We start from the raw sequence: 26119 nt of genomic DNA, 5'->3' as shown, positions 1-26119 counted from the left end.
CAGTGTTTGAAGAGAGTTGCAAGATCAAGGTGACACTCATGCCTCCTCACTGTTTGGCAATAAAGAAGTTACCTCCTTTCACCACCTGGATCCCTGGTGTACCAGTTGAATAATGGTCTGTGAATGCAGACAAAGGGCCAGATAGAATTGCTGCTCCTATGAACTGTAGCAGTCCTACTGAAGATAAACTCACAGCAGCCCTCTGATCAGATCAGATCAGATCAGATCAGATCAGATCAGATCAGATCAGATCTCTTCTGACAAAAAGGGAAAGCAGAGGACCAGTGTTGCAAGATTGCACTGAGTTCCTTCCAGAGGACAAATATAGAGACCATTTGTGAGCACATCTAAGATTAAGACAGACTCCTTCAACTCACAAATATTTCTGAAGCAGGGAAAACCCAGTCCCAGGGTTTGGTCTCCTGTGACATATTCCTTGTTTCAGCACCAATGATCAGAGGTTATTCTGAACAGTTTGTGACACTGAGGCTGAAAGCACAGGGGAAATCCTAGCCTTGCATAAGCAGAATAGGTAACACAGGATGTCTAAACTGGAATACCTATCCTCCTTTTTTTTTCTTCTAACCCTACACCCAGTGAGGGAATGGAGTCCTATATTCATTTAGAAACTAGACTGTTATGGACTCAGTCCACACAAGCTTGCATTCACAACTCCCTGTTACAGGCTTGTATCATTTCCAAATCAATGTGTGCCCCAAGCTTTTAAGAACATCAAAGAGTGTTTTACAAGTACTTGCCACCACCCCAACTTTAAATTACTTTTACTTTATTCCATCTTCCATCTCTTCAAGAGGTTATTAAGTAAAGTCTTTGAAATATTTTTCAGAGCTGCAAAGACAGTTTTGTCAAAGTCAGCAGCACTGAGGAATGCTCCTGCAAAATGGTCACAGCTCTTGTTCCTGCTCTCCTAACCCTTTCCCTTTACCTGCAATGCATTATCAGATACGGTTCTGTGCCACTGCACCCACTCCAGCATTGGGATTTGGATGCTCTTCTAAATGTCAGAGAGATTTTCTTCTTCATTAAGCCCTGGAGGTTACAGGTAATGTCCAGTTATCATTACTAGCATTACCAATTACTATGTTTTGCTGAAGGAAGATGGAGAGTTTGAATAGTGTCTTCCACCTTCTGATTTCTTTCATAATGAAAGGAGGACTCATTTGCTATTGCCTCAAGGTACAGCTGGGAAGTCTGTGGTTCTTTGAACACTGGCTAATTGGGACCTTATGACCTTTATCTAAGACTTATTTGCATGAAGCACTGAGTCTCACTTTTCTGGTCATTAGGGGAACAGCATTTTTCTTTATATCCCTGGACCCTGTCCAGCTTTCCATAGCTCTTTTTCCTGACTACACTACAGTGAAGGGTAGGTGTCCAAGGTGGACTCCTGACTGCCAGGACTTCAGCTGAGATTTTCCATTCTCTTCCAGTGTTCCATGATGACACTGATGTAGCTAAGGATACAGAAAGAAAAAAGAAACATTTCACCAATTCACATTTGGTGATGATATAACCAAGGCTCTTAAATGGTACAGGCCATTAGAGCTAAAGGGAGACTTTGGCAGGGAACACAGAAGTAGGAAAGAAGTCACAGTTCTAGTAACCTGCAAAACCAGACCAGATTCTCCTTCAAAGAACAGCAAAGAAAACTACAGCAGTAGTCTCTAACATTTGGGTTTCCCAGACACATTATTTTTAATATCTTGTCTATTTTCTTCCTGAATGGTACCCAGAGAGGAAAGCTAGGAAATGAGGAAGCCCTTCTTTAAATCAAGCTTGCAGCATGAATGTAGTCTTCAGAAATACTGTGTCTAGAAACCTGTTCAAATTGAGCTTGTGTAATATAGTCTTTCACAGGTCTATTGGAGGTCCAGAACTGGAAGTGGAAACTATCCTACAGAGCTGATGCCAGTGACTTGACTTGTAAGCCTTCTGTCGCTGCTTACATTTTGTTTGGTTCTCTTGGCCATTGCCCAGTCTCACAGATCATCATATGTCTAAATAAAATATTTCAGTAGTGTCTTTACAAAAAGAGTCATTGCAGTCCTCTGTGCTCATACAGTAGCTGTCTGCAAAAAGGAAAGAGGTTGGTGTGCACAAGGACTGGGATGAGGAACAAAACAGAAGAAGTAATGCCCTTTTGGAAACAGGTAAACAGTTACAGCTTTTTTTGGACCAATGTGAAGAGTATCTGTCATTCCATCTCATGAAACAGATTTGCAGATTTGAAGGGAGTGCAGAGAAAAGTGACAGAGTTTCTAAAAAGCATGGGAATAATTTCATATAAAAAGCAGTTGAAAGCACTGTTTGCGTTTTCTTCAGGAAGGAGATGAACTGCGAGGGCTATGAGACTATGCCCTCTGTGCATAAATGCATACTGTATGATGCTATATACCATAATCAAAGGCATGAAGTAGGGCTATCACAAGCTTTTGCTATTTCTGTGACATAGCACAAGTGCAGAAAAATATTTAAGGCAATGGTGGCCAATTTGTCACTGAACTTTATGGCCATTGTACAGCTGGTTGGAGTTGGGAAAGCTGTTGATATTTAATCAGATATTTTGTGTGCATACACACACAAATATGTATGCTATACACCACCATAGTTATATTAGCATCAAAAGAGAGAATACACCATGCTTTACCTGTTAAGCCAGATCTCAGACAGTAGAAGACAGGGGTGAGTCCCAGCAGCAGAGAAGTAGTTTACACTAGATCTGCCCATAGCAGTGCTTTGTGCTAGCCACAGAGAGCAGTACAATAAATGGATGTTAGCTCTGACCTAGCTTGGAAATTTCTGTGTTCCTCCACCAGTTATTTGCATGGATCCTTGTGAGTGCAACTTCACCTTTCCAGAGTCTATGACATTTCCACAGAGACTGGAAATGATCGCTGCACTGACATTGATAATCTAGTATTAATGCACCTATTAAACAGCTCTTGAGGAATGTCTAACTAATCTGACTGTGCTGACCTGGTGAACTTTACAAATCCTTTTCCTCTGCAGGTGGCAGTCATCTGTACCACAGAGTCAGTATTTCTACTTCTGAGTTTCAGCTCCCTGGAGCTGTAAATTCCAGCTGACACTCTGCAAGCTCATATCTATCTGAAAAGTCCAGTCTACTTGATCCTAGTGTAAAGAGATTACACTGGCAGTGGTGCAGAGCACTTCTGGCATCTACGGCAAACAGCCATCACTTAAATTTCATAGACTGTCTGTCTAGACAGTCCACAGGTCTGCTATTTGAGCCCTTCTCAGCAGAAATTTTGTTTATCATTTTTGACAGAAAGCCTTCTTCCCATGGAGCATTTTCTCATGATGATCTGAATGCAGATGCAGTGAGCCACTGTGGAAACAATTGCAATGAGAGTGATTTAGAGCAAAATCTAGGTGGAGTTCAACCACTGGTCTTGGCTGTAGAGAACCATGTGTTATCGTGAGTGACTACTGTACAACATGGTACACACTGTGACACAGGCAGGCACTGCTCTAAACAATGTCACCTGTGTGTGTGGTTTGGAAGAGCAACAGCTGTACTTGCCAGCCAGAAGGAGTGAAAGATTGCTGTCACCTTTCCTATAATTTGCAGCCTTCACAAAATAAGCCAGTGACTCCAGTAACCAGCCTTGAGTGTCCATGCAGTCCTTACTGAGGTTCCAGAAGAACTGGTACCTCTTAGGTACGAAGGAGTGGTTACCCTGCTCTCCTGAAGAGGCCTTTTCCATAGTTGGCCCACACCCTTTCATCAGTAAATATTTTTACTGTCACCTATGATTTTATTAAATCATTAAATGTAATATGTCACCTATGATCTTATTAAAAAAGGTCAAATACTGCTTCACCACTGGCCCACTAGTGCAGTTCCCACCTCTAAAGGGGAAGCTGCACCTCATTAGGAAACAGCAGACCTGAGGCATACATGGGACAAGAGACAGTATTGCACGGCAGTAGAGGAGAAAATCCTGCACCTGTGTCAGGCTGTGTGTAGGAAAATTGTGACTTTCCAGCCTGCCCCTCACATGGCTGTTTGCACCAATACAAAGCCAGCTATGAAATAGGTGATGTTTATACCCATTTAGACACAATGCAAAGACTAAAATTTCAGAGCAACTGGGGACTAGACACAGACTTTATACTTCAGCATGTGTCAGGCAACCTAAACTGCATTTATATACTCTTTACTTTGTTGCTGGAATAGCACTACACACAAAAAAATGCTGCCATGCTTGCTTAGACTGGTTCCCTCTGGGGCAGTCATGGGAAGACTATTGTATTTGAATTGCTTTCCTTGGCTACCAGGTGTAACAGCAGAGATAAGCTCCCTTGAAATAGGAATAGCAATGAGGTTGTTCTGCCTTGTGCCAGCTACTCGTGGGCCAAGACTGAAATTCCAAGTCACACAGCTGCAATCCTCTCACATAGTGCAGATTGCACATTCTGGCTGCTACAAGACAATAGACGGTCTCCCTTTCCAAATCTTTATCCAGCCAGTGCTCCCAAAGTGCAGCAAGTATTGTCCTTCCATCAATATGGGGACTGAACTGAAAACAAAGAACTGATTCAACTGTGAACCATTAAAAAGGATCCACAGGGACTTGCTCCCTCTGAGGAAGTGAAGGGAAGATGGTGCCTCCCAGTGCTCCTTGCTTGCAGGATACAGGGCCCTGGGGGAACTGCTAGCTCTAACATTCAAAGCACTTGTCACCTGGCTGATTTTTCATTTCAGCTGTGAAGCTGCTCCATTGTAAAGCTATTTCATGAAGCAAGAAAAGCATTCTTCATATCCCAAGAAAAAAAGATCTGTTTGTTTCCTTAGGCACAATTTACTCTTTCACATTTCTGGGCTTTGTATTCTTACCTGACAATCTGAGAGTTCTTTGATGTGAGAGCCAACTCAATTTGGAAGTGAGACTTGAAAACTTCTGAAATACAAAACGAATCTAAACTGTGTGACATTCACCTTCTCTCCACCTTGGGAGGACATCATAGCCCATCTTCTTCTATGGTCGCTGTGATGGGTGCTGATCTCATTTCACATCTGCACTACCAGACTCTTTCCAGTAACTTTCATGGAGACTCTCTGGATTTAAGCCAATGCAACCACAACTAGAACTAGTCTCACTTCCTCATCCATATGTAATGTATATATTCCCCTCATCACCTTTGGATTTTGTCTTGTTGAGTAGGCTGGCATCTAAGGGAGCCTATCTAAGTGTAATACCAACACCAAAGAGCCAAAAGCTGGGTCATAAGAAGAATACCTATAAATCTAAGTCTTAACAAGGATGCTCAGATGACAAGACAATTTGTTGGCACTCCTGCCATCTACCAAAAGATATTAAGAGGTTTGAGAGATTGTCCTTCTTACATCAATCCTTCATTGCCATTGAACAAAGCCCACTGACTCATTTCATGCCTTACCCACATCCATCTCTTGGATGGAATCCATCTCTTTTTCACTTTTACATACACAGAGGATAGCTTAGGAACTGCCCTGCTGTATAACTGTGAATGCCTGAGGTCCCAGACCAACTACCATTGCATACAGGAAGTTGTTTGAAGCCATTTTCTAGGCCATTATCTAGAAGACAGATAGAGCATATAGAACTGAATAACAAGGAGAGAGGTGAGGGCTGTCAGGGGAACTACTGACTGGTACAAAAAACACTCCCCACTCCAGAAATATTAAGCATTAAAACTGTGCACTTCTCTTTATCAGGTTTGTTATTCCTTTCCCCACACCCTGTCTTTTTTCTGTCCTGCCCTTAGATAAAGGCAAAAATACCCCCTGGGTATGAATTAAATGCCTTCCCTAGTGCTAGCACTAGGGAAGGTATCAACAGATAGCATGACAGAGCCATTGTAGTAAAATTCAAGGCAGATGAGCATCACCACCCTAAAGTAGCACGGTCAGCACGCCTCGAGGTAGTAGCAGCCAAGCATGCCATGGCAACCAGCCAACCGATGACACTGGCCAGGAGCCAATTCCATTTAATTTTGGCAGCCTGACACTGCACACCTGTGTGCCAGTCTTCAATCACAGAAACGATATGAGGTGACCTTTGAAGGCCAAGGGGACAGATGAAGCTGAAAGAGGATCTGTCCCTGGGCTGGAGGAGCACTGAAGTGGCAGATGTCCCGTCTTTCATGAATGACCAATGCAGTCACACCAGCAACCACCAGTGCAGTGTTTGCCGGGGAAAGACCGGGAGAAAGGTTGAGATCTGGCAAATGTGTTTAAGTCCATGGAAAGAGTAAGTAATAAGAGAGACAGAGAGCTTTAAAGATATGAGAGACTAATAGGAGAAAGACAGTAAAAACAAAACACAGGCTTTCTGTCAGGAAATATTTCCTGTCTGTGGGTACTTTTGTCCTGTGATGATGCTCTTCAGAGGAATATTCTGTATTGCAGAGCACAGCCTGGAACCCTCAGAGAGATGTACAAGGAGACCTATTTAATCTTTTTTGCATTTCTTTCTTGGATGACTCTGGGGTCACTTAGCCAGCTGTTCAGATTTGTGACTGGAAGGCTGATATCATACTGGAATAGGAATCCAAGAAAAATCTATATTCATTAACATTTTAAAGAGGCTATCAGCTTGACTCTGGCCACACACCTTCCATGTTTGCTTTCTGCAAACATTGCTAAGCTTGAGTATTACTGCATGCATACTGAATAAGTATAAATGGATGCACATACTGGTCTTGAACACTCGATCACTGAAAACTCATTTTTAAATATATATTTGATTGTAGATTTTCCAGCTTCCTCTGTTGGCTAGTTGTTTACATAAGTGATAGTATCATATGCAAATGCATATTAAATTGTGCATTTTAAATAGCCACTTCAAATGATGTGTCCATTAATGGTTGGCCACTTTAAATTATGTTAAAACCAACAAGAGCATGGGGAGGATATCTGAAAATTATTCAGAATATTGCATAGAAATGACTCATGTCATTTTTCCATGTGTGACAACTCAAAACAGGTAAAATAAATTAAAATTAAAATTAAAATCAAATAGCTTGCAACTATAAATGTCCTTCCTCTATCCATTACAGCAGATTAATCTAAACAAAAATGGAATGTCAATTCAAAGCAGAATCATTATTGCTTAGGAATAAGGCATCCCAGGTAATAAATAATAGGGAATTAACATTCATTATCCTGTGTAAAGAGGACCCCAAAACACTGATTCACACTGCCCTATTCTTGCCATTGATGTTTATGCTTTTCCCAAGTATAAAACCAACATAAGTACAGCATGCAACATAGCAACTTATATTTCACTAATCACATGACTTTTATGTTGCCACCTAACTCATCATATAAAGTAAGAAGAAATAGCTGGAGACTTGGACAACAAAAAGCAAACCTAGACAATTCAATTTCAAGGCTTATTTCTAGAAACTTTTAAATAAGTAGAAGTAAATCCAGCAGCCCTTTGTAGTTATGAAAAATCAGTTTAGACTCATGTTCTTGAAGGCTACTCCCCTTGACCATCCCTTAAATCACAAATGTCCAGCATTAGTTCCTTTCCCAGTATTTAATCTGTCCTTTTGGGTATATGTTCTTCCCTATCTGTCCACTTTTGTTAAGCAGGAATAGAATTGCCTGAAGCCCCAGGTTAGCTATGAAGCTTGGAAGCCTAACTGGAGAGTGGGAGGTGCAATTTGTGGAGGAGTAGTGGGACAAATGAAATTATGGAGAAACATCTGTAAGTACAAGACTGGGTGCTGAGGCACTCTAGAATTTACATCAGGCTGTTTATGACCATCAAGGTGATAAGCAGCATTTTCCCCCAACAAGCTAATGAATGCAGGCTGCCCTGTACAACAGATTAGTTCATGAATGTGGGTTCAGTTTTGCTTGGTACTGCCTCATAATTGAGTTTCACACAGACTTACCTCCAATGTTACCTTTTCTATTTTTTTGTTTAGGTTCTATTTCTTTGATAAAATAAGAAAGGTCAAGAAAAAAGAGAAAAATATCCTCAGATCTTTGATTCATTTTCTACTCAGCTCAGTATCACAGTTTATAATAAATTCTTCTTTATGGTTTGTAAACATTATAGGTTTGTCAATAAATTCCCACTTTTGCCTCTCAGAACTCTTCACCCCTTCCCAGGGGAACAGGTTAAGCAGACTTGCATTCAGTCAACACTGAGGAATTGAAAACACCTCCTAGAGTGACTTCTCCTCTCTAGAGGACTTCTTCACCTCCTAGAGGACTTCTTCCTCTCTTTTGTCCTCACTCACTGAGCTGTCAGGGCCATTAATATTTCCTTTCCCTGTATGATTCTCTTGCTATTCATGTCTGAATTAGCTGACACAGCTAAAAGCTTCATGCTGGTATGGGGTACTCTAAGTAGAAACCCTGTAAGTATGGGTGTGGATGAAACTGCTTATAATAAGATGTTCCTGACGAGGATGTGGGTGTACTAAGAATCTCATCCATACACAAGTAGATGGAATAAAGACCCTTTTGTCTCCATGACCATGCCACCAGCAAGGTTTCCTGCAGTATGAGAATGCTTTTGTCTTGTGACACTTTCAGCTAAAGCTGGAAGCCTCCAATAACCTGGCCAAGTTGCCCCACCACTGGAGTTGTCTGTGTTAGTGTGACTGAAAAGGTTCATCACTATCTTCAGCATATGCAGAGCTTGGGGAGCTCTACCTCCAAGCCTACCAGCTGGCAAACACTCTCCTGTCACCACAGAAAAAAGGGCTGATGACACCTCCATCTAGAGGAACAGGAACCTCAGCAGGAGCTGCAAAATTTCTAAAAGCTGACTGGAAGCAAGAAAGAGGGTGTTAAGCAAGAAATTAATCTCCCACACCCCCAAAAACTAGCAACGATTCCCTTGTTGTCTCTTATCTAGTTCCCACACCAGCTCTTGCTCGCAGGAGACCGAGGGAGGTATCCATTTCTGGAGAGGCCCGTTCCGCAGCGAGGCACTCACCTGTCTTCTCTTCGCTTTGGCTGCTCTCCACTGTCTCCATTTGGGGTTGCGCTGTTGCCTTGGCAGTAGCATCCTCTGCAGCAGGGGTGGTGGTGGCAGTGGTGTCAGCAGCAGGCACGTCGGCTTGTTTAGGCTCCTCTTTGTCTTGGGCTTCGTCAGCCTTCAAGGACGGCGAGTTCTCAGTGGAAGCTTTAGTGGCACTTTCCCTTTCGGGGGTGGCGGCAGCAGCGGTCTTTTCCTCTGAGGAGGCAGCAGGAGTGGCAGCCTGTGGGGCTGGCTGCTCTGAGCCCGTGTCGGCGGCTCCATCTCCTTTTTTCTCCTCCGCTGGCACGCTGCTGTCTTTGCTGCCCTCCTCCTGCTGGGCACTGTCAGCGGCGGCTGCTTCTGTGGCAGCAGGAGCTTCGCTTTCTTTGTTCTCGGCCGCTCCGCCAGCAGGGCCTTCCTCCTTCTTGTCGGCAGCATCAGTCTCAGATGCTGGGGCATCTCCCTTCTTCTCTCCCTTGAGCTTTTTCCTTGTTATGTGTCCGCGGAAGCTGGCCTGGATTTTGGTGGCTGCCTTATGAGCTTTGTCTTCTGGTTTGATGCCATCTTGCTCGATCTTTTGGTCTCCATCCTCATTTTTTTCAACCTTTGAAGAAAAACGAGGGAGGAGAGCAGAGGAAGAAAAGAGGGAGATAAGTTTAGATATCTTCAGGTGTAGCAGATGGTCTAATTTTATTGAGAATATCCCATTTTCCTCTCCTTCTAACCACTGAAAAGTTTCAAAACAGCCTTTCCATTTGGTATGGGTTTGGAGCCAGGAAGCCCTAATTTCATCCTAAGGATGGACAGAACATAGGTCTCTAGCCAAACCTCCAGCCAGAGGTTTGTAATAGAAATTGAAAGCACCTCATCATCTCTGTCAGCAGTGCTGAAAGCATCTTGGCTGTGTGGAAAGGCCTTCACCAGCTGGCTAGTCTCTATTCCCATGATTTATTTTCCCATTCATTTTGAAATACACCAATTTTTTTCCCCTACTCATTTTCAAAACACTCTCCTGAGGGAGATTTTCACAATCCTTCCAAATCCACCTCTGCTTTCAAGTCGGTGTTTCTTCTTAACGACACCTTGTTTCGCAGGTGTGTGACTCTAATGACACCAAGTGCTTTGTCTTTTATAGCTTTTTGGCTCGGGATTGCCAGCAAAGAATAGGATTGCTGCACCCCGCCCCAGCTCCGTGCTGTCAGACACGCACAGATATTCACAGGATGTACTCCTCACAAACTCCTGCCCACAAGCACTCCAAGTGCTTTGCCTTTGCTCTCCACTCATGGCTTCACTGAAGGATTAATAGGCAGATTATTATCACTCTTTCCAATTTCAGCTATTATTATTTCTCTGACTATTGGGGGGGGCGGGAGGGGAATTCAACCTTCTAACAAAGAACAGGCATTCCCTGTGTTTTTTACACTTAAATCATGCATTAAAGTCTTAAATGGGACCAAAACAGAGCCTGTGTCTCATGCTGGTCTGCTTCAGAGAGATAATGCTCAGCTTATAAACCTTAACTGAATCAACAGGACAGACCATGCTTCACCCCAATAATTTAGCAGGCCTTGGGCAAGTAACAGCTCAGCAGCATATTGATGAAAGGACACTGTTCTATTAATAGTCCCATGGGGAAGCATTCAAAAGGCCTCCTTGGAAGCAGAGACACTGGCCTCTTTGCTGTCTGCACCTGGTTTCCAACACTGACTCAGGTCACAAAACAAAGAAAACAAGCTGACTGGGGAAGATAGAAGCATTTATTCCTGCATGGAAAGAGGGAAACACTCCTTTGGCCATTGCAACTGGGATGTGCCATCTGGGAAAAGGCTCCAGACTAGAAGAAAGAGGGGACAACCTACAAACGTGTTCAGTCAAGGTGTGGCAGGAAGAAGGGAGAAGAAGCCACTGCAACGTGAAAGTGTGGCACTGGTAACATCATGATTGTGGAGAGGGGGAAAGAAGAGTGGCAACAGCAGCAGCAATTCCTGGGAAACAGACTTTCTACAGCACAAGAAAGGGTCAAGCACACATGGGAGTGATGCTCAGCCAGGGAACCAATGTGGTGTCCACTGCCATGCCAGAAGTGGTACCCCCTCTGTCCCCCTTGGTCTCCAGTGAGCACAGATGCCTCACCCCAGCACTGGTGCTTATCTTTCCTTAAGTGGCTATGGTGGCCAAGGAGTGAGGAGCCCCAAATCATCACGGAAAATTGCCACCACACACAGCTGTGCAGGGATGTGGATGGGTCTGTATACAGTGGGAAGTGAGATGGGAGGAGGCACAGGATGCTTATGTAGGGGGTGAAAAAGGCTGTGAATGAATATGTAAATGGTATTTATACACAGAATTCTGCTCAAGGAGTTTTTCTGCTCCTGACCGTGCCCAGGGACAAAATGGTTGTTGCACCAATCACAGGGTAAACATTATGTCAACACTCCCTCGAATGCATTAAATGACACAGTATGGAAGTGGGCTTTTCATGTTTCTCTCAGCTTGTCAGAGAGTAGGTGATGGTTACATGGAAAGACAATACAGGCACCAGCAGGCTGCAACCATTCTTGTGTGTCTTGCATAGCTAGCTCAACACTGTTACTCAGCATCTGGGTAAGCCTTTCAGCCTACTTCAGCACAAGGAGGTGGAAACAAGTTTGAAGCATGTTTAAACTAGCCAGATAGTGCAGAGCTCCACACAGGCTCATCCATCCTGTTCCTTAGACAAGTTTTGCAGCTTGCAGTAAGTCCTGTGTTGCTGTGGCAACCTAACTGCTAATACCTGAACTAGTTGGTTTAAGGAGATCTTGGATGTGCCAGCATTACACCGTAGCCACAGCAACATGAAAATAGACTGGTACTCCTTCAGAAAACTGTAGGACACTTAAATGCTGTAGCTTTGATTCCTTCTCCCCAAGGACTGAGGCTAGTCTCAAACAGCAGCAAGACTGGGAGACTGGAAAGACAATTTAGACATAACTATGAGGCCTTAAGGGTCCAGTCCCCCTGCCTGATTCCTGTGAAACCATTAATGAATGTGACCTAATTGTTAATCCCTGGACAAATAAGAAAAACACTGACTGAAGGGAGATCTCTCTTGTCACTGGCTTTGTAGCTCTCACATGCCACATAGTCCCTACACCAACCAAGACAGCTATTACGGGTCGTGGGCTGACTCCAGAGGAGCTGCCCTGTTACCTAGTCTATGCAGCCCTGTAAAAGCTTATCTCCTTCCCCTGTCAGCCAGAGTCCAGGGTACAGTAAGACACAGGGGTAGCCCTGTATCCCTGTCAGCCCCTGACCTGGCAGGGGATGGGAGAGCACTTCTCTCCAGAGAGGTCAGACCAAAACCTCTCACCTGCACCTATAGCATAGCAGAGCTAAAAGGCTCCTTTGCTATTCCAGTGACATCATTGTCCTCTTCTCCCAGTTAGGATGACATCTAACTGAGTCCTTGCCAGATCTCAAGTTGTGCAACTGCAAAGTGTATTCCCAGCAGGGTTCTTTCAGCATAATTTCAGATACAAAAGATAAGAAATAGGAGACTGGGGCAGAGGTGGAGTTCAAGATCCTGTATGAAAGAAATGTATGAATAGTTTGTCTTTGCCCACTGTGGCCCTCAGGAATCTTGTTTCCATTCAGTCCTTCCCCAGTAAAGCATCCCAGGCATTTGAAATTACTTTTTTTTTCAGACTACTGGCCTGAAGCTACTTCTGGGGTAGGACACGGTATCCATAAAGAATGTGTGTCATGTTGTATAACAATGGGTTGGGTGAGAAAAAGGTTGTTCAGGGGGAAACTTCTGTTCACACAAAAGGAAAAGCCCCAAGGGCTTTTCATCCGTGGATTATGTGCACAGCAGATAAACCTTAATTAAGGAAGCACTCAAAAATAACCTGTACACAGCAGAAGCTCCTGGAAAGCAATTTGTCTTCCTTGGAAAGCTCAAAGGGTGAGTAAGCCCTGCCAGGATACATTCAAAACCATCTCAGTGGAAAACAAGAAATCTGTCTGTCTTATCTATCTCCAAGCATTCATGACATCTTGGCTGTAGTATTGTGGCTAGAATAAAGTGACTCTTGTTACTAGTGTTTGCATGGAATCTAGAGTTCTCTGTCAGGAATCAGGTCTGGCAGGGATAAGTTTCAGATATTAGTATTCCATCACCTCCCTCCCCTTCATTTACACATTTATGTGTAAACTCACACCAATACTTAATACTGAGATATTCATGATACTGTTAGGGTACATGTAATGTATTGCCATTTTACATAGAGCAAATGTCCTCTGTTTCATTTAGGTTTAAATAGATCATAGATCCTGTAATGGCAAAATGGTATCACTGAGGGAGTGGGTGAAGAGCTAAACAGATCCATAAAAGGACACAGTCAAACATGTCCATTTGTTTATTTAGACTATCCTCACACACCCAATGAAGTCAGCGTGCAAAGCTCTTCCTTTATGAAACACACATTTATGTCTCTATCTACACAGCCCACAGCATCTTTCCAGTCCTGGAGGGATGATCCTCTCACCATCCCCATCTGCTTGTCTGCCAAACCTCCAGGTTTCTAGGACATCCCTTCCCATGCAGACTGTTCCTGTAAGTGAAAATTTCCTTGCTATCATGTAGATGAGAGAGTAGGAGATAAATTAATGTTAAATCACAAATAGGGCAGAGGTTAATTCTCAGGTACCAGGAATGTAGAAATTTCCTGGAGCCATGACAAGAAGATTTCTAATCTCTGGCTGCTTTTACACCTTCCATCTCCAAACTCACAGCTTATTGGAGGCGGGGGCAGGGGGGTGTCAAATTATGGAAAAGAATTAAGGAAGTATTCCTATAAACTCCAGACCCTTTTAAATATCTCCTGTCATGGTACTTCAGGAAAGGAGAAATGGAGAACCTAGGTGTTTCCTAGATGCTCCACGTGTTTGCAGCCACATATAGGCAAAGAAAGGAGACAACTGAGTGCTTTGGTCCTTGTTTGCTGTTAATCCACTTGTCTCACTTGTCTCTCATGGTGTACCTCATTGCCCTTCCTTGGAAAAAATTATCACATTGTTTTGTATTCTGAATGCTGGGGTGGAGAGACCAAGAAAGAACTTACTGTTTCACTGAAATATATTTGAATATCACACAGCTTCTTCTGCTTCTCTCTCTAGCTCTCCTTTTCCTGGTATTTCTCTGCCCTCCTTAACATTTATCCTAGCATCAGGCTGTGATATGCTCAGCCATCACCCTGGTGTCTTGCTCCTTTCTGTCCTTAGTTAGGAGCTCCTCTTCAACATGACACCAAACCTCATAGCCCTTTGGTACATGTGGCCATCTCCCAGTATTTTGGAAATGGTGTGCTGGGAGCCCAGATTTAGGACTTATACACCTTTCACCAGACAGGGCTTCAATACTGGCCAGAGCTTGGACATCCATAGGACCATTGACAGTTATCAATAACACACTTCACCCATGTCACCCAAGGGAAATATGATACTTGATTATTACTGGGGGAAAAAAAAACCTAAACAAACAACTGTGTTCTCCACACAAAGGAATAAGGGCCCAGAGTCATTCTTTTCTCATTACACCTGTGCTGAAGTACATGTGGAAACCTTTCCTTCAGTTATTTAGGGAACTAGTGCTGAATCACCCAAATACTAGTGCTATTTGTTAGGTTAAGAGGCATCTCAGCCTATGCTCTGTTCCTGACTAGAACACAATGTATGTTCTTACTGATGTTACTCAAGGCCACTGGGACTCACAAAGAAATTTAGGCATTCAGCTCCTAGTGATTTCCCAGGATTGAGTCACCTCATCCTTTTTCACGGGCTTGGCTCCACATGACCTGATTTGTCTCAGAGACAGCATTTAAGGAGCAGAATGTATTTAAAAAAAAAGACCAGCTGTCTCCCCAGAAGGAGCGAAGCATGGACACGTGAAAGAGCGAAAAGGCTTTCACGCTTTGGGAAGTGAGGAAGCAATTTAGCACACAGAACAGCTTTTTTAAACCCAGTTAAATGGTGTGAAGACACCTGGCTAGAGGATGGCACCTGCTAGCACAACCTGTCTTCAAGGTGAGGAAACAAACAGAGTTCCTTTATTCTCCCAGGATGACTGTGGTGATGGTGGGTAAAACATCCTTGAGAAATAAAAGGTTAATTCATCCCTCTGAAGGCCTATGCAGGATTGCTCCCCAGGGTGTAACTAGCATGGTTTCAGCTCTCCAGTTTCAAATCTTCTAACAATGGGGTTTCCACCCTTTCCTCTACAAGATCCTCCAATATGTAGGAAAATTCCCCTCTATTTTATGGTGCCTAGATTAAAAGAAGATGACAGTCAGGCTGAGGGATGGATGTTATTCACTCATTACAGTGGCTGCAAAGAGAGGTAGAAGACAATTAAGCTAAAACCATTTAGATATTTCTAGTGAGCCTTCTCAATAAATCCATACTCACTTCACCTGTTTTGTGACCCTCCCTTCTGTCTGTCACCCTGTTTCTCTTAAGCTGGTGGTCAACCACAGTGTCCTCTACCACCCTGAAGCTCCAACAGCTCCAGCAGTTAAACAGAAAATAAAAAACATCACTACTGTTTATGTTGCCTTTGCAGGCCAGGTGAAAGAAAGTAGAGCCTTGTCCCTGAAGGGGACACAAAGAGGATGATGTTCAGAATGATGTTCATGTTTCTGGAGCAGAGAAGCTCACAAGGGAAAACACTTGCCTTGGATCTGGTCTGGGCTCTACGGAGCACTTTGGTGGCTGCGGGTCACAGGCTGCACTCACTCATCTTTCAATTTAAAGCACCCAAAGTCTCAGAGACAGGACTGGGGTAGAACTTGAGAAGGTGGTGCTTTTATAGTTCATGCCAAGCGTGTGTGCATACCCTGGGGTGTGGCCTAAGTGTATGAGGGCACTTCAGGCCACGAGGTCTGTGGGGACTGTGTCGAAGGTCTTGAGGGTTTGGCACAATCAACATCTATTCCCTTGCTTGAGGCTGGATCCTAGTGTATACTGTACTGTCAGTTGTGTCTAGTCTCCTTTTTGGAGGGAAATACTTGTGTCACTCCAGAAGGAACCAGTCAGCAGGCATTCAAATAGAGGGATCAAAGCCTAGAAAGGAAGCAGGAAAGTATCCAAGCTGACAATGTAAATCTACTACCAAAATAGCCCACACTGAAGAAATTCAGCAAAAGGACCCAGTGGAAAATTTCCCGTGAACTATGATTTGATTAGAAAAGGCCATTCAAAGAACAGATTATTTTTGATGCAGTTGTGCTTAGATAGAAATGCAAGCTTGCATGTCACTGGACTAATTAGAAATTTACCTTTTTAAGCTCAAACTATGTGGTTTTCTTGGTTGGGTTTGGGGCAGTTTGGGCAAGGATGTTTCCTGCTATGTGGACTATTTTGAAGCAGCACATTCAGACTCTGAAATCAGAGTCTGATGACCATGAGCAGGTAATGAAACCCAGAATTATCAATGTCTCTCCCTCCCTCCATTTTCTCTCCCGGTCTTTTTTTTTTCCCATTTTTTTTTTTAGTTTTGGACTCCACAAATCTTTTAGTGAATTGTTATATAGCCTCTGGTGGCTCAGACTGCCTGCCCCTGAGAGCTGGACACATTTGCTTCTGATCTAGCTTTGCTCAGGGCACAGAGGCTAATTTCCTGCTCAGACTTGCTCCCCTGAGATCTTGGGCAGACAGCTGCTGAGATTCCCCAGAGTCCAGGCTTATGCAAGGTCTCCAGAATGACCTCCATAGGAAGCAGAAGCTTATGTCCTGCTCCTACCCCATTCCCTCCATGGCAACACAGGGCATCCCATCCTTCAGGCCTGTCAACAGCATTCAGCTTGGTGTTGTCTACAAATATACTGATAGCACACTTGATCCCACTGTCTCTGTCACTGAGGAAGACATTAAATAGCACTGGTCCCCATATAGAGTCCTAAAAGTCATTACTTGCCATCAGTGTCTACAGGGGTTTCAAGCTGTTGACTGCTACTTTCTGGAGGTAACTGTCTAACCAATTCCTCACCCACCAAAGAGTCCTGCCACCAAATCAATCTCTCCAGTTTAGAGAGAAAGATGTAATTGGGGACCATGTTAAAGGTCTTGCAGAAGTCCAAATGGTGACATCTGTACCCCTTCCCCTGCTCACCGGAGTAGGCACTCCATCACGGAAAACCACTAGGTCAGTCAGGCAGGACTTGCCCTTTGTGACACCACCACTGCTTTATACCAAGCACCTGCACAAAGAAATGGTGTTTCTTCTCCTGAACTGCAGCTATAGCCAGGTGAAACCCTGTGGCTGCCACCTGTGCCTTCGGTGTCACACACAACAATTAAACTTCAGGAGGGACAAAGATGTGTATCCCAGCTGAAATTACATGGTGAGCTGAAGAAAGCAGAAACAGGATTTTGGATTGGGATCTAGCAAGGCTAGTACAGTAAGTAGTGCCTTTCTTACTATTCCATTAACCTACTGGTCAGACCTTTGTCTTTTGTTTTTCCAGTCTTGAAAGAGAGCCTAGCCCCAAGCATCACCTTTAGCCAACAGCTTCCCCATTCACTGAGGAGCACCATACAATCTTTCAAATCATCAGATCTGCTCTTAGCAAAACCAAAAAAAACAGAGTTCCAGGTCTACACAATTTGACAAACTGGCTTCAAAACAGCTCTGCCTAAGATATCCTCTTCCACAGCCTCTTCAGCTTTAGTTCCAAATACGCCAACCCCACAACCCTGCTTCAGAGCTGAACTCTGTGTGCCCCATGATACTGTATCCCCAAAGTGCAGCAATCCATTGTGAAGGCTTCTGCCTATCAGTATAGACTCTCTCTTCTCACTGGGGTAGCAGGCTTTTTATCAGCTTCTAGTTCTGATGGATTCAACAGGTCTCATTGGCATGGCCTCTCCTTAACCAGCCAGGAGCAGGAACAGCCCTATTGGCTCTGCTTCTTCCTCCATAGGATTTCCTGACCCTGTTAATACCAGCCTCAGTTTCACTAGGACAGGATATCAGCCTAACTGCTGGAAGGCAGAGAATGAGGGTGTCGAGATTGGATCTGATCTTCATAGAAGCTCAGTTTATTGATTTGTGTTGTGGATCATCAGGCCCATTGGGATTTGACTGATCCAGAGATTGCCTTTATGCATCCCCTGGCTTGCCCTAGCCATTGTCTTCACCCATCTTTACTTCAGTGGCACCAGTGTTAATATTTGCCCCCCAGATCTTCTACAAGGTTTCTGACAGGACTATCGTGACAGCCTGTATATGAACTCACCACAAGCAGTGGGTAAGACATGGATCCATCTTATGAATCTGAATTCTTCTGAGCACCTCTGTATCTTGGATGCAAAGGGACCTTAAAGAAAACTTTATGTAAAATTATTCTTGGCCTACATTTACTGTTCATTTCTCATACTTGTTTAAAGTAGAAGCAGAGAAGGAGAGCTATCAATATCTCCTCCCTGCTTAGGCACTACTACAGGTGAGAACAGGAAGAGTTAGGCCTACTTTTAAGATGTCAAATACAGGAGACAGGTCATTGGTCCCACTATAGGCTCTTACATACTGCTGACTCACAGAAAAGTGTGAGACGATCCAGACCATTTTCTTCTGTTCCTTCTATTCCAACTTATTTACTGATTAACAGTAGTATAGTAATCTTAATTGAAGTCCAGTGCCAAAAGCAATGTCAGATGATGAAAGTGGAGTTTCATTTCATTGATTCCAGTGACATTTTGCTAGGGATAATTTTTACAAGATCTCTGTGGTCCACTGCTCCAAACAACTTACAAATTGGAGATATTGTTAAGTTCCAGAAGGACTCTGAACATAATTAAATTAGTATTTGTAGTGCTGCAAGAACCTCAAATGCATGGTGTGTAGCTCAGTAAAGCATTGTGCAATATTTAAGCCGGGCTCTTATCTACTTCCTCCTGTCAGTGCAGGATGAGAACATCCTAAAAGGGGGCTTAAGTGTCTGCTGGAACCTGAAAAGATCTTCAGAGGGGACATGTATGACACAGCTTCTTTCACACAGAATCTGGGCTTGACTGCCTGAAACTATGCCTGGTTTGTGTAACTCCAGTGCTTCCCAAGGTCTGTAAAACTGATAAATCAGGCCTGTGATTGCTGCTGTCACTCCTTAGTGGCACAGTCCCAAGGGCACAATGTTGTGCCACACCCCTCTCCCCTCTCCCCTCTTCAGGTGGGTTGTCACCAGAGTACAGGCATGGTTTTGACTGGGAAGATCCTGAACACAAGGCTCAGTAACCCCAGGGCTTAATCATTTTTTCTAGACCCTGGCACTGAGCTATGGGAAATACACATATGGCTTTGAGCCATTCTGTTTCCTCCTTTGCTCCTTATTCAACCCTATTGAAAAGGGAGGAGGGAGAAGCAAGCCTGCAGTGCCTGCTGCAAAAACCCCTTTGTGGACCCTGCTATTTTCATGCTATAAAGACCCTGGCCAAATGGAACATATTGAATAGATGTGCTAGGGAAAAAGCCCTTGGAAAAAGTCTTTGAATCCACCACTTATAAGGGCTAGTATATCACAGGCACATTTAAATAGTCATCCAGATCTTCTCCTAATCTTCCTGTTTCAGAACAACTGTTATTTATTTCACCTCTTTCACCACCCTGCTTCCAATTTTAAAGCTTTTTTTTTTTTTTTTAAAGGGCTTCAATAAGTATTTAGCATCTTGGTCATAAGGTCTTCTAGTTTTTTTTCCATCCTTCAGTCAGGAAGCATGTCAGTAGCCTTAAAGCACTGCATATCACAATGTCTTTTCCCCAGGCACACAGTTTAGATGACTCTGAAACTGGTGCATCTGTAGCAGAACTGTATTCTACATCCAGAAACCCCCAAAGCCCAACCTGTGGGGGCTTTATTCAGAGGCCCCCTGGCAGAGAAGCTGAGGAAAAAGGAACCCTGGTAAGGACTCCTACGATGGCTGGGCAGGCAGAGTGCACAGAGCTACTTCCACGTCTTTCTACTCTGATGCAGTTGTGATATGGAATTAGGGTTTTCACCCTGAGAAGGACTTATGGGTTTCTGGAATAGGAACCTTCTTCTCTCAGAACTCATGCAAAGCCAGACAGAAAGCACTGGGAAGCTTGCACTAACACCAGAAAATGGACAGTGTTTCCTCTTCTCTTAGTAAGGGCCAGTTCAGGCTGAGTGGCTTTGTCACACACTAAAGAGAAAATAATTTAAAATCTCCAGGGTCCTCTAGACCCTCCCTGTACAGTGCAGCATGGCTGATTTTGTTCATCCACCCTGCAGGATTGGTTTTTACCCATCTCTGGACATTTGCCCCAAAAAATGACTCTTTGGATTCCTGTGGCAATTTATTCCTTTGGTGAAATAAAAGATTCCTCCCCACATTTCAGCCAGCCCCTGCATCTTGTCCATGCCAACATTAGTTTCTGCTTTCTTAGTAACACTCCTTCACATATCAACAGCTCTCAGTTGTCATACCAGCTCCTTTGTCAGATCACTCCTCCTAGCCCTCTTAAACCCTAACCAGAGATCTTACTTGATTACTGAATTTACATTTGTTCTGCTTAGAAATTACTAAAATGTCTCCCCAGCGTTAATGAATAATGAAACACTATACTTACAAAAAATATTAATTAGCAATATAGCTCAAAATAAATCAATGTGTGGATCAGACTCCCAAAGGCAGGAGGAAAAGCTGCAGCCTTTAAAATAGGTGGAGCTGAAAATAGCTAAACACTTGGGGATAAAGAAAGGGGGGAAAAAAGCTTAAAGGAACTTATGAATGGCCAAGTCCTATAGATAATTAGCAATCCACACATGCATTGATAACACTGGGCTGAGTCTGACTGCTCCGTTTCCTGTCAGTTCCCCTCAAATACTATTCAACATATTTAGGAGATTTCTGAGGATGTCAAGCAGCTGAACAGGCAAGTAAATTAAGAGGAAATAGAAGAATGTCACACCCTCATCAGTGGTTGTCCAAGAGTTACCATCAGGGCTCCTATCATCCTTCCTTCCAGATGAAGGAAGAGGTACTCACTTTAAGAAAAAACAAATGTAGTAGGATTTATATCACTGAAAACCATTATTATTTCCACATCCTTGGGATGGATCTCCCTTGTGGTTTCAGAAAGGAAGCAATTAAACAAGCAATGGGAGACAAGACAATAGGAGTGTTTTGAAAGGGCATAGGGAGCACACTGATTTACAGAGGAAAAACAATTCAGATACTACAGCAGCCAGCTTATTTCCCCTAGCACCACGTAAATATAGTGTTATTTTTTGGTAGAAAGTCATGATTCTACTTCTTCAGGAAGTCACAGGACAAGGCTGGTTCTTGCCAGAACAATTTATTGACCCATTAACAATAAAAATACCGAATAGTTCATCAGACACATCCTTGCAGTCAAAAAACTCATAGATCTGCTCAAACAACCCAATTATGGTATGCATATGTCTACATTACGTGGCCAGGTCATGTCTTCTTATACTGCACTTTTCATATAACCAGTCCCTCTGTCAGGGAGTAGCCCCGGAGTATAGTGGTTTTAGTGGTTTCTTTCTCTCTCTCTCTTTTTTTTTTTTTCTTTTTTTTCTGTTTTGTCTTTTTTGGTGACTCTTTCTTTTACCTTCTTCCCAGTCGGGGGGAGGAAATTATATGGTACAACTATCACCAACTGCATGTCACAAACACACACATATGTATAAACATAATGGAATAGTTGAGCAAATTGCAACAAATACACACTGCCTGAAGTCAGGCTGCATAATGAATTCATTAAATCCCACTGAAATTAAATCAGAAATTAATCCTAAATAAAGAATACTTTCAAACAGATTAAATTCAACAAGACTCACTTGATTCTTTCCAGAAAGAATGAGTTACGAATGTACAAACACTTTCTGTACTCTCTCAAACCAACCATTAATTTTTTGGAATCTGCCTGATCCTTAGAATATCTGAGGATACTCATGTAGAATTGCACCTGCTGGGGCTTTCAGGTGACTAACATTTTGATTTCAGTGCAAAGCAGAGAAAAAAGTTTCGACATGTAATTTCCTTTGGTTGCAGAAGCAATTATTTTGAAGTCTGAAGAAAATACAACACATTCCCCCAAGATGCCTGCTTTACAGATTGTACTCTCACAGAACTTTACCATGAATTATTAACATTTTAGTATACATTCCTATGCTTAAGCTCTAATGGTTCCCTATAAACTTGATTCAAAGAATTAAAGGGCCAGGTTTTAAGGAATGAATGGTGGGATCTTAACAAATACCTCATAGCCTTAATCCTATTGAAACCAGTGTGAATTAGGCACCAAGGCTTTCTGAAAATCCTGCTAGGCTCCTGCCTATATAAATCTTATTTGTTAGAGCGGTTCTGTAAATTACCTAATACCACCCTGCCACTGTTTGGAAAAAGGCTTGTAAATATCTGCTGCGAGATTGCAGAGTAAAACAAAGTAGCTTAAAGAAGACTTAAAGCGCTAGTAGGATATCTGGATATTTGGAGATTAGGAAACTCAGGGGTATAAAGGGATTACACTAAAATCTTGGTCCTAATCTTTGCAGTTGGAAGTTGGAAGTTAAAATGCAGGAGGAAGAAGTTCGGCAAAGGAGAACAGAGGTTCAGGGTTAGGGCAGCTAACAGATGGCTGTCCTACACCTCTGCCCCACCTTTGCTGCTGATTCCTCTGTTATCCTGACCCGTGTTTTTCATGGGGTCATTCCAAGTGACAAGTTCTGCATCTCTGAGTAGCTGACTTCAGACACCTTGAGTCTCATTTGGAGCAGAGCCGAGCACTCAGAGCTGCAGCTGACAGTAATGGGAAATGTTTTCAGATATGTGAAACTGAAAATGAAAACTATGAATAAAGGTCAGGCCCTCTGTTTCTGAAATTCAGGACATAAAAACTAGGCATCCTGCTGACCAAACTCTTCATGCCTCAGCTGTCCACCTGCAAAAATGGAATAAAAATATTCTCTTATCTCACATGGCTGTTGAAAAGATTTACTAAGTGATATCAGGGATGTGCTCAGAATCACAAGACAGCTCAAGAGAAAATTTGTACTTCTGATTTCAGAACAAGATTTGAATATTATTAAGCAAAGTTGTGGAGGTCACACACTGACTTATCTGAGAATTCAAAATATTGAATAACTGCTCATTAAGTGAGCACTGTCCATTCTGTGACCTGAATGTGGTCAGAATCCCTGAAGAGAAAAATGTTCTCCTGTCGTTAGAAATGTACTGAAATGCATTCACAAGAGAAGACCATACTGAGGTTGCACAGACAACTACATTCCCAGTGTTGGCTTGTTTTTTTTATATTTGCCTTAGCATCTTTAACACCTTTCTTCTAACATAGTTTCTCCGTGGTCTTTATCACACATATATTAGCTCATGCTGCAGCTGAAGTCTAAATCTATTTCCACTCCCAATAATGTGGTATGATTCAACTTTTACCCAGATTTCACTTTCTAAAATGTAATTAACTACATCATGGGAGCTCAAACCTTTTGTCTTCATCAGCATCTTACGACAAACCCCAAAAAACCCCAAACAACTTTAAACGTCCAAGAGGTGTCAAGCCCCTAACCAGTACCCTTAGTCTTTCAACAAGCAATGGCTCCCCAGGGTGCCAGCATCCAGTGTGGGATGGGATGAGGCCGAATGTCCAGCTGACTCCCAGAGCTTGTAGGAAGCTGGTGGCCTCAGAAGCCCCTGGGGGCTTCCTCCCACATGGAGATATGGATAAAAAAGCACTCATAACATCAGCAGTGTGCTGGCAGTAACACAGCGTATCTCCATAACCCCAAGCTGCACCAGGGGAGGTTAAGGTTTAACACAAGGAGGAATTTCTTCACAGAAAGGGATATATCGTGCATTAGAATGGGCTGTCCAGAGAGGTGGTGTAGTTGCCATCCCTGGAGGTGTTCAAGAAGTGACTGGATGTGGCACTCAGTGCCATGCTTTAGTTGACAAGGTGCTGATTGGACAAAGGTTGACTCAATAATCTTAAAAGTCTTTTCCAACCTAAATGATTCTGTGATTCCATTGTGGGAGTTACACTCAGTATCTGCCTCTGGGTCCAAAGCCACAAGTTCTCCATCCTTGAATTAGGTGAAGGATTATCAGTGGAAAATGAAGGGCTTTTCTTAGCAAAAAAAAAAAAAAAAAAAAAAGAATTAATAGAAAGTACATCTTATCTGGCAATTTAATGCATGCACCACTACTGCACCAGGGAAAAGTCCCCTAAAGATTTAATCACTTAATATGTGCAAAAATGCTTCTGAAGAGAGAATTACTTTGTTCAAAGGATCATCTATACCCTTGCCTAGGTTTTGTCAGCTCTGTAGCTACCCTGGAACATCAGAGCTGGAATAGCAGGGCTGCTGCAGGGCAGAAGCACAGGGCATTGATAGAAGTGGAGCAAAGGAAAGGCAGAAATCCTGTTTAGGACTTTCCATGGTCTGTATAACTGAGCACTATTTCACTGCCACTGTCAATAAAATGACCTTCTGTTTATACCACAGTACTTGAAGCTTGTGGTTTTTAAAAAAACTGTGCCTATCTCCAATTCTGATTAACTTCTCCAGGCATTTCTGTGCTGCTCAGCTTTCAGAAATGGATTTCCAGACAGCAGAACTGCTTGGTATGTTACCCCTCAGAGGTACTCAGCATCCTCTGCTGTCTGCTACACCTGACAGCAAGAAGAGTTTAGAGGCAAGTATCTAAGAGAAGCTGATAGTATCTACAGGTTGGGGGTATCAGCATCGATGATACAATAACACATGAAGCTGAGAAAAAATGAATCACATGTGAAAGATGGAACTGGGTGGATATAATGAAGCAGAGCAACAAGAAGCACATTTTGCCCTCTGCAAGAACAGTTCAGAACCATGGAAGAGAAGCAAGCAAACCCTGACAGTGGGGCCACTTACTGCACTTTGTGAGATAGGAAAGCTGACCTTAGCTGGTAAGGCCCCTTCAGTTCCAGGGCAGGTGCTTACAAGTTACAGTATTATCTGCTGTGATCAGTGCTTCTTCTTCTAGAGGGATATGAAGCCAGCAAAGTCCCACAATCACAGATACTTTCAAAAAATGTCTCTCCTGATGTAGTCTGGTGCCTTTTCTGCCACCTCTTCCATTTCTGTGCCGTAGCAGTGCACATTTCCACAAGCGTTACAGCAAGGATAAGCTAAAATCCCATCTGCTTTGGGAATAGTAGGGACTATAAAATCCCCACCATCTCACAAAAGCCAACACAAGGTCTACATTTCCACTGCCTTCCTGGCAAATATGCATCAGGTTTGGCCCAGAGAGACAACCACATTTTCACTTTGCAACATGGTGTATTTCTTCCTTATACTGACAGCATCTCCATTCTTAAGTGGTAGACGGACAGTGTCCTTCCACCAGACCTGAGAACAAGACCTTCTCTTCTGGCCACCTACACTGCCTCCATGAAATATCTCTTCTGATGACTCTGTCTTGGCTGTCAGCAGTGCTTTGTGCACCCGTTGGGGAAGTAACTTTCTTCTGGAGATAATTCATGGATACAGAAGCTTAGGAGGCAACAGCAGTTCAGCAGGAGCTAGCACATGTAGCCATGGTAGGAAAAATTCCCTGCCTGTGCCTGACCAGAAAATTGTATCCTATCTTACAAACTAGAGATTTGATACAGGCAATACAAATATTCATGATCTCCACAGCAAGCAACAGCATATTCAGATTTGGAGAAGGCTCTCATCAATAAAAGTGTATGACTACCACCAAGGTTCTTGCCTCTTCTCATGTGCCCTTAAGCAGAGTTTGAAGACTGCTCTCTTTCTTAAGCACATCCTGGTGTGGAGCTTATGATCCAGACCCTGTTGTGAGCACAACCTCCCCACCTGGAGATCCTCTGGGGCAACAACCTGGAACTTCATGAGAACAGGACAACCTCAGAATCCAGGCTCTATGACAGCATGGACCTGCTTGCTTCCACTACTTCAGGGTCAGCTCTTCCTTATGAGATCCTCACACTAAGTCCCATAGGCAGATATATGTTCCACCCCACAGACACAAAGAAAAAACGAGTGGAAAATAAAGCAAACAAA

The 26119-nt window shown here is 43.2% G+C and overlaps 1 protein-coding gene across 1 annotated transcript in view; it reads right to left on the bottom strand.

Moving 5' to 3' along the window:
- Nucleotides 1–26119, bottom strand: part of GAP43 (growth associated protein 43) — a 58550-nt gene that overhangs the window by 18699 nt on the left and 13732 nt on the right. The window contains exon 2 of the mRNA XM_077781238.1: nt 8988–9615. Within this exon, the coding sequence (XP_077637364.1) occupies nt 8988–9615 (628 nt within the window). The remainder of the gene's footprint in view (nt 1–8987; nt 9616–26119) is intronic.

Source organism: Lonchura striata, chromosome 2 (assembly GCF_046129695.1).
Source record: "Lonchura striata isolate bLonStr1 chromosome 2, bLonStr1.mat, whole genome shotgun sequence".
NCBI classification, from domain to species: Eukaryota; Metazoa; Chordata; class Aves; order Passeriformes; family Estrildidae; genus Lonchura; species Lonchura striata.
The sequence above is the reverse complement of the archived record's forward strand: the minus strand, read 5'-3'. Positions and strand labels throughout refer to the sequence as shown.